Below are 19,221 nucleotides of genomic sequence, written 5' to 3' on the forward strand. Positions count from 1 at the left end.
CTCACAGGCAGTACTAGCCATGAACGTGAAGTTTGCTCTGTTAGACTGTTAGCATGCCACCAGCCAGTTATTCTGTGGTGCGCAGGAAAACAACATGAAAAAGCAGTTCCACTAAAACAACCCAGTTCAAATGCTCCGCTTGCTTTCATTCCTAGCGGTGTTGCAGTTTGTTACTATGGCAATTCAGTGACATTTGCTGGAGGTTGGAAGACCACTAATGGTTGTTTTCTGGTAAATCCCATTCTTTCTGTCTCCATCTCCTGCTTTTCTGTACATGCAGTTCTGTTGAAGAGGCAAAGCTGGATTTTGTGCTGTTTCTCAAATGCAGATCCCTGTGCTCATGCTGCCAGCAGGTTACTCCTGCACAGCTCTTCGTTGTATTCTACCATTTGGGAGGTGCCTGAGAGCACAGCATATACCCTCTCTGCAAGTCCAGAACATGCTTTCCCGGGCAGTGCCTGACAGCCTCCTTCACTCGTGCCTTAAATTCTAGCATAAATGGGACCAGCTTTTCATGGTACATTTATGCTTGCTGTGGCCAGCTCCATAGGTTGAAAACTCCGGGGCCAGATCCCACAAAATCCCAAGACTGATCCCAAGTAACACAACCTCTTTTTCCTTTGTGTTTGTTGGCCTTTCTGTTGTGTTGGAACCCCTTTTCCCTGTTTGCAAATAATTTTTTAAAATTAGTATTACCATCTCACAGGTGATGATATTTAACAGGTATTTCAGACCGCCCTGTTGTGTTATCAGGTTGCAGGAGGGGCAAAAAGTGGTCTTTGGATGCTGTGTGATGATGGTGTGTCACCTCCACACACCCCAATGAGTGGCTCTTCCCAGACCATCATGGTGTGAAGTTTTTCCAGAGTGGGTGGGAAGGTCTGGCACTAAAGAGAGAGTGTCTTGCCTGAACTTCTCCTGGAAGGAGGCAGGAGTCTTTCCATGTTGTCCTTTGAAAGGGACAGAGAAGTGACTGTATTTACTGGAAAAAAACTGATTTACCAGAGCCCTTAATGATCCTGTGACTGACCATTGCGGAGAACTGGCAGGACCAAGGATGAGCAGCAGCCCCTGCGTGCCTGAGGCAAGGCTGAGGACAGCAGCAATCCAGATGGGAGAGGAGCTACGTCCAAGCCATGGCCAGCAGGGCTGGTAGGAGGCACTGGCTGACCTGAAATAGTGTCATACCCTCACCCAGCCCTGCCTGAGCAGGAGCATCCTGTGGAGCAGGAGTCGGTGGCAGCTGGCAGAGCACAGCCGCAGCAGGAGCAGCCGCAGAGCCAAGCTGCGGAGCAGTAACTCCCATGCCCTGCACAGCAGCAGCCTGTAGCCTCCCTCTTAGCCTCCACAGAGGAGGTGGGTTTCAGCTGTGCTTTCCTGAGGGAGGAAAAAGCCACTCCCCTGTGGTCAGGTAAATGTGGCATGTGCTGGGGTCAGTAATGGATCTTACTGGAGGGGCTGCCTGAATTGGGGGCCCTGCTGTGGGAAGTGTTGGAAGGACTGTGCAAGAGACAAGCTCATAGCCTGCTGCAAGGCGCTGAGTTAACTGGCATTCATCAGACTGTATGTGAGGGCAGCGAGTGTCTGTTTATTAGGAGTAGCTGCTGATTGCTCCTGAAACTAGAGTTCATGACTCTGAGGTAGCATTTGAACGCACTTTTCCTTCTAGTCATCTCAAGAGGACTCCTTCGCCTTGCACAAAGGCAGGGTAAAAATGACTAGATGAAATTGGTGATTGTCACTGCCAAAATTTGCAAGCTCACGTTGATAGCTGTGAGCTTGCAAGAATTTTAAAAGTAGATTTGGGCTCCAAAAGGTTTCATTGCTTCATAGGTGGAACATCCTCAAGGTTGTTTTTCTAATGTGTTCTTCAGGAGTTTGCTGTGCAGACAGTTCCTCAGCCTCTCAGATCTGAGGCCTTTGCCAGTGCTTTCCCTGCTAGCCCTGGGTGGGACTTTCTGTCAGTAGGCAATCTTAACTCCTCTTTGCTGCAATTAAACTGAAGTCTTGTCTTTCCCTCTATGGCCAGACTTGATTACCCTTCCCAGTTTTTAGCAACTTTTAAATGTATTATGCATTTCCCTATTGAAGTGAGTTGTGTTATTGCACTGGGGGTGCAAAGTTTGTGTAATCGAAGGTTTACATGGATACTGGTATCCTACAGAGAGAAAAACATAGATATGTCTTCCAGGGAAGACAGGGTGCAGCTGGTGATACAAAGAGTTGTTGAGCTCTTTTGATACAGTCCAGGCTTTAGCATACTCTCCAGCTCAAAACTGGCCCTCAAGAAGAGACTGAGAAACGGATGGACTGCACTCCTCTCGAGTGACAGACTGCTGTAGTACAGACCAAAATCATACTGCAAACTACAATTATAAAATGCTGAGAAGCATTTCAACTCCAAGGCTACCAGTTCTACCAGTGCAATCTAGGGAACGAAAAGCCAGTCGGCACGTTTTCCTGGTGCTGTGTCACATAAGAGCAAATACCGAGGAAGGCAGGGATGCACAGTGTCTGCTGCAGTGTCACAGAGTAAAAAATAACTGCTTTTAAGGATAGATAACCTTATAATGCAAGAGGTACCAAAATGATCTTCAGAGGAGGTACTCCAGTCCCAGCTACGTACGTGATGAAGCAGGCAGGACAACCCAGTATCTCTCGGTTTTTGTGTTACTAGCTGAGTGCCATCACCATCCCTGGTTCAGAGCTTGAGTCCAAGCTTGGGCTTTGCCACAGCCTAGAGGGAGGTACATGGCTCTGGTATAGCAGAGCTGGCTGCCAGGGTCATTGCCAGCCTGTTCAACTCGCTCATGCTGAAGCTCCCACATTGTGGCACAGATTTTTAGTGGGTGCTTTATGATGTCTGAGTCATTTCTCTTTGCCAGATCTTCAGTCCCTCTTGTCAAGTACCTAGATGTAGTGAAACATTTATGCCTCAGTGCAAGATATGTTTTAGTTTGTGATTACATCCCAACTCCTGGTAGCTGTCTGTAATTCTCATCAGATTGGTGATGGGTCAGGAGACGTGTCTTTTGAAAATTAAATATAACTGTGCTGTGATCTGTGAGCTTTATTTTCTCCTTCCCCATTCACAGTAGTATCATACTTGCTTATGGTGTGCTAGATTGTGCTTGGATGCTGGGCTAAGACAGGACATTCGGTCATAAGGGGAACACTAATTTTCATCTGGGTCTGAGGATGTTGTAGGCTGCGAACAGAATGTTTTTCATTCCAGTTTCTTAGTCAAATGCATTCAAACCCATCACCTGTGTACAGGACAGCATCCATGAGGAGTGTGTTTCTCCACTGTGTGACATTATTTAGTTACAAGAAGGAAAAAAGAAAATTGCAATGTTTTTTTTCCAAAATGGAATACATAGTAAATATTTCACAACCCCATAAATAAAAAATGATTGGCCTGATCTTTTAAAAACCTATTTCCCTTTGGGCTCTGACTAAGCATGAGAAAGTTCAGCCTAAGAGGGAATTTATTTGAAAAAGCAGTGAAAGGTTAGAAGCAAGGATGTGGGCTGGAATATGCCTTGCAAACGTTAACTGTGGAGGCATAGTGCTAATGCCTTGCATGTGCAAAAACATTTTGAGGGTTGTGAATTCAAACCATGAAATTAATATATTCAAAATTAAGGTTTTCTTTCCCAGACCTTATGCATACAGGGTATGGTGATTTTAATGTTCTGACTAGTGATGGAAAGGTACGTTAAGTGGTTTACTGGTGTTAACTTAAGGGTAAGGAAGAACCTTTAGCATCTCCATTTCTTGATCAATTTTAAATATTCAAATTTGCAACCTTAATGTTTCCTTAAAGTAAATTTTAGCTTTTGATTTTCTTTTACTTTTTGGAGGGTAACAGAGCAAAAAATGGAAAGTTCCACTGTTGTGCTTGGTAAAACTTACTAATGCCTTGCACAATTAAAAGCCTAATGTAAATGATGTGTGTGTGCGTGCACACCCACGTACACATGCTAAAGTGAACGATTAGTCATTTACAACTTTGTGATTAATTTTTCCAATGCTCTTATTTAATAATTCTCCTGCTCCTTGGGAGCAGATTTTATTTTTCTAATATGTTTGCATTTTAAGTAGGTAAAGTCTCTTGAGATTCCCATTTGCCTAACAAGTAGATGAATATGTTCATCTTCAAATTTAAATGACCAATGAGTTGAGATGAAGAATGATAAATTTTGGTGCAGGAGGAGGACATTAAGATAATGATAAGGAACTTAGTTCTTGGATCTACAGTGTGAAGAAATTTTGACCTTAAGGCCTGAGATATGTTCCTTCAGTGCTGTAGTTGTTGCCTTTCACAAAAGCATATTTCAGTGCAACTCTGGGGCTGGGGTCATTCATTCTCCCCTGGAACAAGACTTTTTTGGCAAGGTGCAGTGCTGTCCATTGCACCTTAACACAGGTTACTCCTGTCTTGCTCTTACATTCGCCTTCTCTGAGTACATTGCAGGACTGGAATGGGAGAGAGTTTGTCACTGCAATTTCCCAGGTTTTCTGTAACATGGGAGATCCGTTTCCCTTTGCCTTTCTCTGCTGCCGTTTGCTAGTTCTGACCCAATGCCTTCACATTATAGCACCAATGTCTTTTCTGAGGCTGACTGAAGTAGGTAACAGCTCCTGGACCTGTTTTTTAATAGTGTGAAGTTGCTCTACTGACATAACTGTTATACTAAGGGTTCCTTTTGGATATTCTCACTGTGGGTATCCTATTGGATGTCTTGCCTTACAACCACGTAAGGCGTGCTCAGGAGCATGACAAACATGCAGTCATGTTGGAGGTTTTGATGTTCGTGCAAGTCCTGCAGTTCCATAGCTCTGGAGAGGACCAGTTGCTCTGTATGTAGTTTTAAGCTAAGGTTTTAGAAAAGGAGTCTTTCCAGTTGTCTATAAATCTGTGATCTTCACATGATCTTATACAGGAAATTGCTAATATACCCATAAAAATTAAATTTCTGCCCCTTTCCCAGATACTGACCAAATAAACCATGTTTACAGAAATCTGGATGTTAATACTTTGCAACAAATCTCTTACAGAGTTCCTAGGCAGCAAAATTGATGGAGAAATATATTTATTCTAATAAAAAAGGATAAGAATTTTAGTAATCCCAGACTGTTCTGATCATCTGTCAGTTTGTCCTGAAAATGCCAGGAGAGCTTTACTGAAGATAGAAATACATCCCTCCACCGTTCATTAAGAAGGGATACAATTTCCATCTTCCAACATGGTTTGAAATTTAGCAAGAGAAGAGGTGTACAAACAGCAATGCCATTAATTATTCAGATTCTTCTTTCAGCCTGAACCTTTGTCTGCTGAGCTGTGTGTTGGCATTTCAACAACAGTAAACCTGAATAGCACACAAAAAACCGAAACACTTTAAGTAGTTTTGTTTCTTGAAAACTATCCCAATCATTTGTAAGCCAAGAAAATGATCAAAAAGATGCAGCGGTCTGTACTGTTGAGTAATCCAGCTTGCCTCACCCCAGTTCTCAGTATTTTAACTTCTAAGGATCTTTATAACCAGGAAAGGCAGAGCAATACAAGGATTACCTTCTAAGATCTCTTCCTTTCAACCTAAGCAAAAAGTTTCTCGATTATCTTGGCTGATTGTAGAGGGGAGGGTTCTGCATCCTTCCTAGTTTATTTTAATTTGGTTTTGTTCTTTATGAAGATTTCTGGAGCCAGGATCTCTTCTTCAGTGCTGCTTAGTCATTTAACTATCACTTTTCCTTTCCACTTTGGAAACTAGGCAGTGATACTCCCTGTGAATCCCCATCTGGAAATCACAGTAAGAACAAAATTTGTAGTCAAGGACAAATGAGTAGGAAAAAGGCAAGATGAGGCTTGCTTTTCCTTTATGAAACTCTCAGAGCTACATCATTTAATCTAAACAGTTGTGAAGTAGATAAAAGTAGTGTATGTTCCCAGCCAAACCATTTTGATTCCAAAAGGAGGTTAAAATAAAATGGCTTTTATTGTGTGTTGTGCATAACTCCATAATGTGGGCTGCACTGAGGGTTTTTTTGCTTAAAATGGAGATTCAGCATCCTTGTTGATATAAAAAATAAATCTTATTCCATCAACAAGTTAGGTATGTACAAGTACACCTATTTTTTTAATTATGCAAGATTAATGCTGTTCTTTGTCAAATTGCTGGTTGTAGCATATTAGATCTCTCTTTTCAACATGCTTTATCTTACACTTAGTTACAATTTGAATAAAAAAGAATCTAACACTGCCCTGAAGCGACACTAGAATGAAAAGTATGAAACTAGATCTGCTGGTGTTATATTGTCTGGTGTGTCTAAATTGTGCCATGGAGTCTGAATATCCTGGTTCATAATGCTGATTTGGGGGATAATTGTAAAACACGGTAACATTTTCACTTTAAATTGCTGATATTTGCTGTCTGTATGGACTCAACTTTAACATACCTTTAACTGTGGGAGAAGGAAATTCGTTGATGTGTAACATCCTGAGAATGCCTGGGAAGTCTTTTCTTTCTCAGCATCCAGTGAGTAGTACCCAAAACACCTTTTCCCCAAAATGTTTTAAAAAAAATACAGTACATGACCGTCAGACTATTATGAACAAGGGGTCTGTCTCTCAGAAATTAAGTCAGGATATTCCCCTCTGTATGGAATTTCCTGCTAGACTGGCATCAAGTTTCCAAACCGGGAGGGATTACATACAGCCCTGGATGGTCTGCATTTAAATCTCCATCGTGCTGATACATTCAGCTGACATGTGATTTGGATAAAGTATCACAGAATTCGTGGAATTCACTGGCCACCTACTTGAAAGCAGCTTAAAAAATGCTGTAAGGTGAAGTCAATCCTGTAGCTACTGAATGCACCCACAACAGCTCTTCTTAGGAGCTGGGATTAAGCACTGAAATGCTTCAGCAAGAAACCGAGCACAAGCCTGTGGCTCCATGTGCTCTCACCTGTCATTTAGTCCCTTGCCAACTCAAAGGTGAGGTAACATCTTGCACCATTTTTTGGTAATTTCAAGGGATTTGGCCCCTCTCTGTGAGGGTTTGGGATTACCTTTTTCTTGGCTTGGTAGTTTGCAGCCTGAGGACCCTCCTTTGCAAAGCATGGGAAGCACCATGCTAGGTTAAGCCAGTGTGTGCCCAGATGTCTCCTGTGTTCCTGACAAAGGCCAAATGTTTGTGGGAAGGAAGTAAATGATCATGAAATGAGTGATCTTGGAATAGTTCACCCACGGGGAAAGTTTTTTCCTAACCCCCACTTAGGAGCTGGCTTGTGCCTTTGTGTGTGAGGGTTTCTGTCCTTTCCAAATGTCTGGATTTTATTATTATTTAATCCTTACCAATGTAACTCTGCATACTTTAATCTTCTTAAGGGGTTGCTGCTGACTTTGGGCTCAGTCCTGCTCCCTTTTCAAGGAATTTTGCCATTAGACACCTTTAAGTTGAGCTCTGGTGTAGATTGCAATTGATTTTACTGACAACTCCTCTACTCGGCTGTAAAATGCAGGTGTAAAGCTTGTAACTTCTATGCAGGAACACAGTTTGAATGAGGAGTAGATGGAGGTCTACAGGCAGTAAGCTCTATGTCTGCAAACTTGCATTTTACCTCTCTCCAACTGCTAGTCCAGCATCTAGAAGGAAACCCCTAAAGATGCCAAAGGGTTAGGTCAAAGGAATTGTCCGTGAACCTGCGCGGGGAATATCCTGCTAGCATAGGAAACCATAAATATGTTCCTTTCCATCTAGGTGCCCCTCTGGCTGCGGAAAGGGAGAAGAAGCCTCTCTCCAGAGCTGTCTTTGTGCTGCCCTGGGTGGAATCCACAGAAACAAGTGAGGGTCCCAGATGTTTTTGCTCCCTGCTCTGTTGTAAGGAAGCGGTAGCTGCACTCTGCGTTGTCTTCTAGGGAGGCTGCTCCGGTAGTCTGTGTGCTGAACACAGCTCGGAAAGGTGTTTCCCAGTGACAAGCATGTGGCACATATCAGAAAATGCCAGCCTTTCCTGTTTCTTTGCATCAGGTGGTTTAGTTGTGGTGGCTTTGGCCCTTACTGAAGAGTGTTGGAGTTGCTCATGGTTCCTTTCAGTGAGGCAGACATCCCAGGAAAGATGATGCTTTTTTCAGGTACTGCTACACAGCCATTCACCAGGTCCAGCCCTCTGTGTTTATCACCAGCAGGACTCGTAAGGACTCCAGCATCTGCCAGCAGATTTTCAGGAAACAGTTAAGGAATGTGAAACTGAGCATCAGAGCATCTCATGGACTGTCCCACGATCCACTGGCCATGGCTGGAGCGACAGTGCTGATACTTCGTTGTCACATAAGCCTCACCCAGGAAGCCTGTTTGGAGGGAGAAACATCACAACCACAAATAGAGAGATGACAGATAAATGTATTGCAGCAGGCTTAGCTGTAAGAAATCCAGTCCCGCTCCCCTTTCAGAGGTGCTGCTGGACTTCATGAACTGTTTGGGAAACTTTGTTTCCTGAGGTGAGCCAGGAACATGAAATTCCTGGAGTTTGGTCCTTCCTTTGCTGTTCTCAGACCTTTTGGTGTAAAGGTGCCATCCTGACCATGGAGCAGGACAAGTAATGCTGTAGCTACTGTCCGGACTTCCTCTTTTCCGTTTTAATTTTGCTGCTTTTTTGTTGACTGGGAGCTGGAACACTGCTGGATTTTAGGAATAATTCAGCAGGCTGTTGCAATCTATTTACATTCAGCAGGTTTGCCTTTCCACATTTGGAAGCTGTCCCTACTAGACAGCTATTTCTGCAGTGCTCTGTAAGAGCAGGATCACTTAGGATTCAAGAGTATTTGCAGAGTGTCTAGTTGCCATGAGAGCTCCTCTATCAAGTAGCTTTTGTGGCTTCTTCCATTCGAAAGGTCAGCATGAATTCTAGGTCAGGTGAAAATTGTTATTCACCTTGGAGAAGTCCTTAAGAAGCTCCCGCAGCCTGCTGTGTGGAGACCCCATCGTTCTGGACTCTTAATGAGATGTGCTGTCATCGTTGCAGGAATGTCATCTGTAGGATGTATGTAACGGTTTCCAGTTGGGGTCTCTGTGATGCTGCACAGAGCTCTTTGAGCCCAGTGCAAACTAGTTTGTACATAGTTTTTGTGGTCTCAGATTCCTGCACTTACAAGGGCGGGTTAAGTCATCTGTATTTTTAGCTTGTGATACAGAAGTCCTGACCTTTCAACAAATATCTGATTGCTATCTAGAAATCCTTTCTGGGTTTCTAGAGCAAAATCCACTGAGGCCCTGGCCCAAGTGCCGTAAGGAAAGAAGCCTCTTCTTCTGCCTGCCACTGTTGGGCATGTGTTCTCTGCCCTCCCTCTTTCCTGCAGAAATGAAATACGTGCTTTCTTCTCTGCTGAATATTTGAAGCAAAACAACAAAAAAATCTCAAAATACTTAATGCAACATCTGGGAAGAAAGATGACCTGGCTGATAATCCCTAGGGCAGGGTATTTCAGCAGCTACGAGTCATTGCTGAATGCAGACCGCACAACAGGAGCCAGGCCCTGGAGACAGGCAGAAAAGAGCAGCACATTCCCTGTCTTTTACTGGAGGTGCACTTGCAAGCAGAGTGGTCAAAAATGCTTTCAGGTCCCATGGAGTTATTCCTTGGGGTACTTGAAAAACCTGCCTGTTGGCCATCTCAGTCTGTCAGTCCTTTATATCTGAGGAACTGCCTTGTAACAAGGCTGTTGCTTGCCTTTTTTTCTAGTAAGAAGTAATGCTGTATTTTGGTGTGTGTATTTCACGGGATTAGATGTGGGCTGACTAAGGATATAAGGCCATTACTCCTTAGACCTCTTTCTGGAATCTCTGCTCCCCTTGGAAAGACTCATGAGCGTGAAGGAGGAATGATATTTGCTGGAGTTTGGTTTTTAACTACATGTCTTTAAGCATTTTGAAACTCTAGGTTTGCAGCAGTGTAATATAGCGATTGTTCAGCTTGCAGCAAGGGTGTGTTCTGCAGGACTGTTGCCTGAATACCAATAAGAGACAGCACTGAACCGCTGTGCTAGTGGGCTAATTAGTATGTTTCCCTGGATTTTTCCTTAAGTCCTAATAGTGCCTGTTGGTATGCTTTGCTTTTGGTGGAGCTGCACGGTGTTAATGTCTACCTGGTGATAGGAGAGCTTGAATCTGAGCAGACTTGCTTAAGTAGCATTAGTTCGGCTGTCTGGTACCAACTCCTCAGAGGTTTGTATGGGGGTTTCAGTATTGGCTTGCAGGCACACCTCAGCACTTGGAGTCCCTTGTAGCTCTTCCCATTGAAAGCTATGTTGTTACATATATTGGGTATGGTGCCCCGGCTGGAATCTACCTTGGTGTAGTAGTTATAACCCAGAGCAGGAAAAGTACTAGCATACAGGCTAATTCTGCTCAGTGAGTTTCTTGCTAAGAAAGCTGTTGCTGCTGGGAACAGCACTGGAAGTATTTAACGGCTGTCGAGCAAAGACAGCTTTATCAGGTAAGAAGGAAGAAGTCTGGCACTTGGGTGCAGCCCTGGAAGAGTGACTGTTCTTCAGAGAGGCTAAAGCTTAGCTACACATCGGCAGTCTCCTGATACTTTCTGAATTCTTTGTAAACCTCCTTGTCTCTGAGACTTGGCACTGTTTGCTGGTTGCTGGGTGTTATCTCCTTTAAAGAGTTGAGGAAGAGATTAGTACCAAGACCAGCTGGAACAAATTCTTACTTCTCATAACGTCTTGTTTCACTATAATCTCTGGAGGTCATTCTTCCTTAGGGAAAACTGTCCCCTAAGAAAACAAGCAAAACCCTACTCTCTTGGGGTCTCTTTTTATCATGTTTTCATCTTCCGCAGACTGCGTAGGGAAGGAAGTGGTCATACCCAGCATGTGCTACTCAAGTCTCTGCTGTTGACAGTGAGATCCTCACAATCTTTCCTAAGTTACAGAAACTACAACTAGCCATTCCTGTTTGAGTCTGTGAGATGGTATGGCCTAGGATTTAGTTTTATTCTTTTCTAACAAGTCTCCTTATTTATTGAGCACTTTTCTTCCAAACTAAGGCCATAATAGTTTTCTTCCTTCCAAATGGAGGTGTTGAAAGTGCTTGGTATTTGGTACTCCTTTGAAGGATTAGCCTTCAGTTCATCTACCACATGGCTCGTTACACTTCAAAAGGAGGTTGGTTTCTTGTCTTTGGGATGCCCAGCAATGTGATGACACGTTATGAATTTTATCTACTAATAATTTACTGTATTTTTTTTGCAACAGATATACAGATATTCACTAGCAATCATTAGATTCTCTTTGTTGTCAGAAAGGGTCCAGGGTAGACTGAGACCCTCAGTGCCGTTGTATGACCACTGAAGGAGACTGCATAAGGTTATATAATGAAACATAGTTACATGTGACCCACCAGTGCTTTTATCACTTGAATGTTCTCGCAGTCATGTTTTGCTTCTCCTCCTGCTCTTCCTTAAGCAGCGCACTGTCTGAAGCAGTGAATCCTTTTCATCTTGGTATATATGCCTGGGCTCTGTCTCGCTTGTTCAGCCTAGACTTTTTAAAATCCCTTAGATCTAGCTTAGCATTGCTGTTCTCTGATTAAGATAGAAATATTTTTTTGGTAGCAGAAGTAAAGTTCCAGTGCCCAGCTATTTAACACCTTTTATATTTGGCATTTTTCTCTTGTAGATCACCATAGCTTCTACTTTCATTCTGCCAAGCAGAATAAAGGGCGGAAAGTGATTCTTCATTTAGTGTTGAAACCCCATGTGCTGATGGACTGCAGTAGTGAACCCAAGTGAGCGATTAGACTGTACCAATGCATACTAGCTTAAAATATTTATTTCTTTTAAAAATAAAATTATTAAGTAAAATAAAAGCTTACTTAATGTGCATACTCAGGTATGTTTGAACACAGTGTGGAAGAGGTAAAAACAAGGCTTTAACTTTGCTAATCGTATGCATACATGAATACAAACATCTGAGCTACTGCAGGGGAGCTTACTGAATGGCAGCTCATGTGTGGAGCCACGGTAGCTGATGTGTACACTCCTACCTTGCTCCTGTTGTGAAGTAAAACACATTAGTTTCAAGATCCTTTGTGGCTACACCAGCTGGTGTGTTTTACTTTGTTTGCAGTGGGCTGGTAGCACGCAACCAATCGGCTACTGTGGTCGGCTGACAGGTACAAGGCTGCAAGTTGTAGTGGGGCGACTACTTATGGATGTCAGTCTGTACCCTGAGGTGTACGTCAGGCATCAGAAGATGGAAGAACCCCACCAAGCTGACAAGTGAAATTTTCCTCTTACACTGATGTGATAGCTGAGCCGAAGACATTCATTGCCCCCAGTCAGACCAAAACAAATTCATAAGCATCTCGAGCTTTTTTGCATCTGTCTTCAGCTGTGGTGAAGGGGGTCTGTTGTCGCTGGGATGAAGGGAGGAGGCCTAGGGTACGAACATGTATGAAACAAGGCTCCATCAGCCCTCCTGTTCATTGAGGACCTTACTGTCCAGCGTGTTTTGGATTGTTGGTTCTCTTTGGGTTTGTTTGTTACAACGTGCCCATACCGGATCTTGGATGCAGTTAGTAATGAGTAAGCAGCAGCAGTGAGAACCAAGTGTGGTATCAGCATGTAGGCACACCCAGTCCACGTTGTAGATGGCATATTAAGACTTTGACTTCTAACAGCTCGTATGTTGACTCTATGTTTAGTTCTGCCAGTTTGTCCCCATCCTGACCAGTACTTGCCTAGTGTACCCCTGAACTTCCAAAGGGGATTTCAGCAGTGCCTGCTGCTCTGTGTCTTCATTGCTGTGAGGTCTTATGGAGGCTGTACTGGAGAGCAGAGCTGCCTGAATAGGAAATAACAAATCAGAATATGCCCCAAGCAATATAGCGTGGGGCACACGGGGGTCATTGTGAAGCAGCGGTTGTCTGCATGCCTTAGAGATTTGACAGAGCATATGGGATGAATGTAACTGCATGGGGGTGTCTGATTGAGCAGCATTGTCTGGAGTGCTTGCCTTTTACCTCAAAGTTTCTAAAGTGACCTGTTTTCTTCTTCCCACAGACAATTTTAGGTACACGTGTGACATATGTGGGAAAAAATATAAATATTATAGCTGCTTCCAAGAGCACAGAGACCTACATGCCGTGGATGGTGAGTACTGTTTTGACACTCAACACCCAAACTAGAATGAGAAGTCGTTGGGGAAGGCAAAATGTGGTTCTGCAGGACCATGCGGCCCATGATGTACAGGACATTGCACAGCATGGCTCGCTCGCCTTTGTCAGTGAAGGCACAGTCCGCAGGCACTGCAGGAAGAAGTTTGCTGTGCGTGATTCTCTCTGTGTGCATCAAAATAACACCCTCTGCTGGGGCCTGTGGTCCTTGCAGTCCTCCTGTCTGTATTAAGGTTCATGGTTAGGGTGGATATGCTAGAACCGAGTAACCTCAAGGTAAATTGTCAGTCTGGCTACTTGCTGGGCAAGAGTTGGTTGCCTTTTGGTTTCTGACTTCACAGGATTGTTCCCAACGTGCTCCTCTGTGAGAAACCACATTTCAGAGTTGAGAAATGTTGTTTTGTTCTTGTTAATCACTGTGGTAGTGAACTGATGCAGTTGTCAGTGGACCTTACAGACCAATTTTTCCTCTGTGAATGTAGATGTGGCCTAGGCTGGTGACACTCAGACAGAAGCAGACACCCTCTTCCAGGAGCAGTGTTTCTTTTTTTCTACAATGGGGGACATAGAAGCAACAACATACTGTCTCTGGCTTGCCCCTTGCTTACTGGGCATCTAAAGCTCCTCAACTCAGAGCCCACAGATACTCCAAACCCTCACTGTGTATGCTACAAGCCTGTTGGTATTGCTCCTCATGTGGCCGAAGAGGGAGCCCTGGCAGGGTTTTAGAAAGAGGCTGCTTGGCAAGCAGAAGGTTTTGAATGGCTGAACTGTCTCAGAAAAGCAAGAAGTTTTTCACAATATGTGGTGTCCAAAAAAATTGCTCTTTTTAACTGGAACATGTGGACATCTGAACGTGCTCTAAGAACAGCCAGTGTTCTCTTGCAGTGCACCACTGCAAGCTCCTTTCCTCCCATGGGGAGCCAGAATTTAATTACTGGGACTGAAAGTCACTGTGAGATGGACGTGTCTGCTTTTGTCAGAAATGTTTCTTCATAGCTATGGTTCAGGGAGCTCTGCCTAGGCTTATGAGAGGGCTTTGGAAACGGCTTCCACTTGTGTCTTGCAAGCACACTGTTTGTCTCAGTTCCTCCAAGGGGCTGGCACACAAGTTTGCACACTTGTGTGCAAACACAAGTGTGAGGCAGCTGTGCATCTGAACTTCACGTGGGGCTGTGTCAGTGTCAGAACAAAGGCCTTGAGAATCTGAGTATATTAGGGCTGGGCATGCTCAAATAGTTCTGTGTGGATGCTGCTGGGAAGAGGAGGGACTGGGGCACAAAGCCTGGTTTGTTCTGTGGGGCTGAAATATGCTGAAGCGGTACGTGAAATACAGGAGGAAAACAAGGCCATTTAAGAGGATTTAATTTCTGTTTTGTTTCTTCCCCTCCTTCTTCTATTCTATGTTAGTTTTTAGTGTGGAAGGGGCCCCAGAAAACCGGGCAGGTAAGCTGAGATCCTTCGTGTGCTTTATTTCACAAACCTTTTCAAACATTCAGTAATTCAGGCACAGCAGCTCCAATTCTACACTCGTAAGAGTCAAGGGAGTTTTGTCACTGATTGCAGCAGGAGAGGAGCATCCTTTCTCCCTCCCCCAATGTGTACAGCCAGTAGGTTGATGCCCAGCCCTAGTAGATACCAGGCTTTTGTTGTACATAAAATTGATCAGGCTTTTGAAAATGAAAGAAGCAGGTGTTTCATGTCTCTGGTGATTTAGTGAATTGTTCAAGGCATAAATTAAATTATTTTATAAAACGGGTTGGGTTCTGATTTGTTGCTACCTGTGCTGTTAGAAAGCTGTGCTGGTAGAAAGTCACTGGTCAGTATTTGTTAGCTGACTTGCTTGCAGACTGCTTTACCGTGCCCACGTTGAGACACTATAACATCATTAGATAGGAGATGCACTGGAAGAAAATCAGAAAATATGAATCAGGCTTTGCAATGTGTTTGTTCAGTCTTTCTCTGTATTTTTTAAAGGTTATATACCTACAAGGCACGTTACTGGGCTGAAAGGGGGGTGTGATATGTGCCTGGGGCACCTGGGGAGAAGGAGGGACAAGTCAGACAGAGGGGTCATTGGGTTTATAATTCCTGTCTTGAAATCTTGTTACAGATCGAAATGTCATTACAGATGCAGGAGCATTCAGTGCCCATGCAGCTATAGAAGGAAAACCTGAGGGTGTTGTCAGCTCTCTTGCTGGTTCTGTTCTCTTGCAGACCCTTATGACCAGGCCGTCATAGCAGCAGATGAAGTGAAGGAGGAGGAGCCAGAGCCATTCCAGAAGATTGGTCCAAGTATGAGTTATTATACAGCTTCGAACATGAAAGAGACAGTACAAGGGTTTCAAATCTGGCATTAGCTGGAGTACCTGTAGGAAAACCAGAAAACACTGTGTTATGCAGAGGTGTTGGGACCTCAGGGGTGCTGAAAGATATGTTTAGGTTCAAATGAACACCAAATACCCGCAGCCCTGGCCCTAAGAAATGCAGTTTTGTGACATTTTCTGCTCAAGAGCACTGCAAAGAGAAGAGGGAAGAGGTTCAGGAGAAAAACAAGCTGGCAGCGATTAGAGAGGGTCTTAAGGTGTACTGGCAGGTGATTGCATTCACACTGCCTTTGTGGTGGGTTCATCAAACAGATCAGACTTTGCCGAAGCATTTCTCTGAATTCTCCATTTTGGGAACAATTGATTAACCCTGGATTTTCCTTTGGCTTGCAGCTTGCTGTCAGTTCTGTAGTTAACCAGCACTGGCAGGAGCGGGAGGTGTCAGCACATGGTTACACTACTTCATTATTTCAAGTACCCCCAAAGCAGGAATTAGCACAGTTATTGCAGAAAAGCCCCTCCTCCTGCAAGAGAAATCTACAATTCCAATATAAAAGTTCTGTAATTAAGACTTAAACTTGACAACTTGTTTCCTAGTTTGACTGTTCCTGTTGTCTACACATCACAGATTGTCACCAGAAGACAAAACTGTGTCATCTGTAATACAGACTTTAGAAATGGATTCTTGCCTTTGTTTTGCACACCTACTTGCTGTAATTTTGGGATAATCTCCTGTAGGTTGTTCAGTTCTTCTGGGCTTTTTATGCACAGTCCATCACTCTGGACACTGGCTTTGACTGTTTCCTTTGTTGTGGAAAAGGTTGTATGAATTACAGGGTAGATAAGTTCCAAGTGCATGAGGAATATGCTCTAGTTTTTGTCACCTGGCCAGTTTCTGTGTAAAAAGTCATGAAGTCGGTGATTGTGTGAGAGGGTGCTGCACTCCTTTCTGATCTTTGTATTTGTTTCATTTTCACAGAAACTGGCAATTACACCTGTGAATTCTGTGGCAAGCAGTACAAATACTACACTCCCTACCAAGAACATGTGGCGCTGCATGCACCTATTAGTGAGTATTCTGCTGGAGATCCTATTTCATTACAGACTGTGATTTACGGTGGTTGGTGGTAAACACGAGGGTTGCAGGAGAGAGTATAATTCTTGTGGGTCCTTCCACTGGGCCTGTGGGATTGCAGCTGGCAGGATGTAGAACATGTGCTCACCAGGGCACTGTAAAGCTGAGCTGGAATCTCTTCTCAGAGGGACACTATTACTGTTAGGTCTGTAATGTCACTGAACTTTTACCAAAGTCCATGCAATTCTACATATGTCCCTTGGGGGTTTGATACTTTATTTTGTTGTTTAACTGAAGTGATGCACAAAATTTTTAGATTCCCCTAAATAATAAGTGAACGTACATGCTAGGGAAGAAGCATCTTTCTTACGAGCTTCTGATAAATTATTTTAGACAGTGAGTTAAAACTGGTTTTCAAAATCATGTAAATTACCTTGGCAGCTTGCTACTAAATCACAGGCAATAAAATATTTATTTCAGGGAGCTCGGGAAAAGGCAGTTCTCAGCATACTACACGACACTACGATCTGCACTCTGGAGGGACACTACGATCTGCACTCCCCAGAAAAAGGGGAGGTTTTAATGAGCAATTAAGTGTAATTCAGTGCAAAATTTTAGTAAAACAGTTGAGATAAATTCTTGCTACATGCTGGTATTGGATGCTTTAAAAGTATGCAGAGAAGTTCTTTACACTTGAACTTCATGCTTCTTTCATAGCATTGCCCTGTGCTTTATTGCGATTTTAATGCTGTGAGCCAGCATGGTTGCTCTTTGCCCATGTCTGTCCGGCTGCCAGCATTTTGGCTGATGATGAGGATGGATGAGCTGAGCTCATTAGCTTAGTGGGTTTCTTCAGCCGCTCATTCACAGCCAGCAGAGGGAGTGCACACTCCTTCCTCACCAAATTCAGCCTTAGTTAGGTTTTTAAGTTATTATAATTAGGCAGCTTTGGTTTTAGACATATATAGAAATAAATTGGGAACATAGTCCACCAGACTATCACTTCTAAGGTGGATCAAGGCTTGGTGGCTCCCATGCAGGTTCTCTGGAGCATGGAGATGGACCAAGATCATGGTAGAACATGTAGGGCATGAAATACCTCTACCACCATCATCACAAAGTTAGTCTTATTGTCTCCCATCTGCCCAAAGGAACTAACCCAGTGCTTATGATTGCACACATGACAGTTATTCCTAAACATCCCTGTACCCCAAACTCCACCTCTTAATTCAGGTGGTTTCAGGTCATCAGAAAAGCCATTGGTAGTGATCAGCAGTAGGTCAATCTCCTAGTATAGATGGGCCCTCAGACACCAAGGCTTTGGTGTCTCTAGTCCACTGCTGTACAGATAGCTAAGGAGCAGTATGCTGTAAGGACTGTGCATTGAATCTCTGCTCAGCAAGAACAGATTCTTACCTTCCCAGTACTTCCCATTTCAAGGGGATTTACCGCTATGGATATCTCTCTACCCTCCCAACAATCTGTAGTAATAGGCTGCAGCTGCTGGTTCCAGTCCAGGCTATCCAGCATAAAAGAAAAACACAACTGTTCTCTCAGAGGTATTTGCCTGAAGTGGGCCCTGCAGGTCTGACTGCAGATACAAATGGTCCACACAGATCCTGCCCTTCATCCTGCGCAGAGTGCAGCTGCAGGGTCCTCATGCCCACTTTTTGACTACCAGAAGCCAGTTTCGGAGGAGGAGGAACATTCTTTTGAATGCTGGGGTTGAAGCCATTCTTGCACCATGGTTTCTGCAGTAACCTTTGTGAAAGCAAAAGAAGCTGCCCCTGCTGCAGACTAGACCAACAGTCACTGAGATGTGCAGATGGGTTTCCAGTCCTTTCAGCAAATATCTTTAACTATGAGGACACTTAAGCTCAGATCAGGATAATATTTTCATAAGGTTTAATGCCCTCCCCACAAACAAACTTTTCTTTTTCCCCCCCCTTTTTTTTTTTAACCTTTTTTTCCCCCCTCTCCTCGTTCCCATGACCAGTAAGATTTATGATTTACAGTGACAAACCACTAACCCTGGTGAGCATACAGGAGAGGGCATGATTAGCTCCCAAGGCAGGCTGGCCAGTACATCCTTCCACCTTTCTACTGCTCAGACTCTGCTCCTCCTATAAACCAAGGTCCTGTGAGGCAGCTGTAAACACATGACTTCTGAAAAGCACAACTGGCTTTTCTCGGGCCCTAGCAGTCAGAAGAAGTAAAGCTGAGACTGTGTCTTTACCCTGGTCTTGTTCTTGTAGTTATGGCAAACGCTGAAAAAATAGCCGTAGTGGGAGCGGTTAAGGAAAACACTTCAGCATTACCCATCCAACTTTCTGTGTCTCTGCTTGAATGCAAGCTTCCCTTCCGGAGCCTGTCTTTCTCGTTTTCTGTGATAATGCATAAAAAATTACTGAAAATGGGCTAAAACAAGGACTCATATCCTGCAGGGTCAATAGGACCTTGCAGGATAATTTTTGGTCAGTGCTGCTGGATACCTGCTGTCTGGAAAAGAGCTCTGCTGTGGGGTTCCCTGGAATTGTTAATGCCAAACGTCGTCTTCGAAAGTTCCCTTTTGTTAGCGAGGCTTTTTCATATGCTTAGAACTGGGCTATTACTCTTTTAAAATACATAT

The 19,221-nt window shown here is 43.8% G+C and overlaps 1 protein-coding gene across 8 annotated transcripts in view; it reads left to right on the plus strand.

The window, feature by feature from the left end:
* Nucleotides 1–19,221, plus strand: part of ZNF618 (zinc finger protein 618) — a 166,950-nt gene that overhangs the window by 106,227 nt on the left and 41,502 nt on the right. For 7 of the 8 annotated variants that reach the window (XM_072883485.1, XM_072883488.1, XM_072883486.1 and 4 more), the window contains 4 exons: nucleotides 13,078–13,167; nucleotides 14,601–14,636; nucleotides 15,408–15,485; nucleotides 16,497–16,586. In XM_072883485.1, coding sequence (XP_072739586.1) covers nucleotides 13,078–13,167; nucleotides 14,601–14,636; nucleotides 15,408–15,485; nucleotides 16,497–16,586 — 294 coding nt within the window. Of the gene's footprint in view, nucleotides 1–7,766; nucleotides 7,851–13,077; nucleotides 13,168–14,600; nucleotides 14,637–15,407; nucleotides 15,486–16,496; nucleotides 16,587–19,221 lie in introns of all 8 variants that reach the window. The other variant, XM_072883484.1, reaches the window with a different exon arrangement.

The sequence above is a fragment of the Ciconia boyciana genome, chromosome 18 (assembly GCF_034638445.1).
Source record: "Ciconia boyciana chromosome 18, ASM3463844v1, whole genome shotgun sequence".
Lineage (NCBI taxonomy): Eukaryota > Metazoa > Chordata > Aves > Ciconiiformes > Ciconiidae > Ciconia > Ciconia boyciana.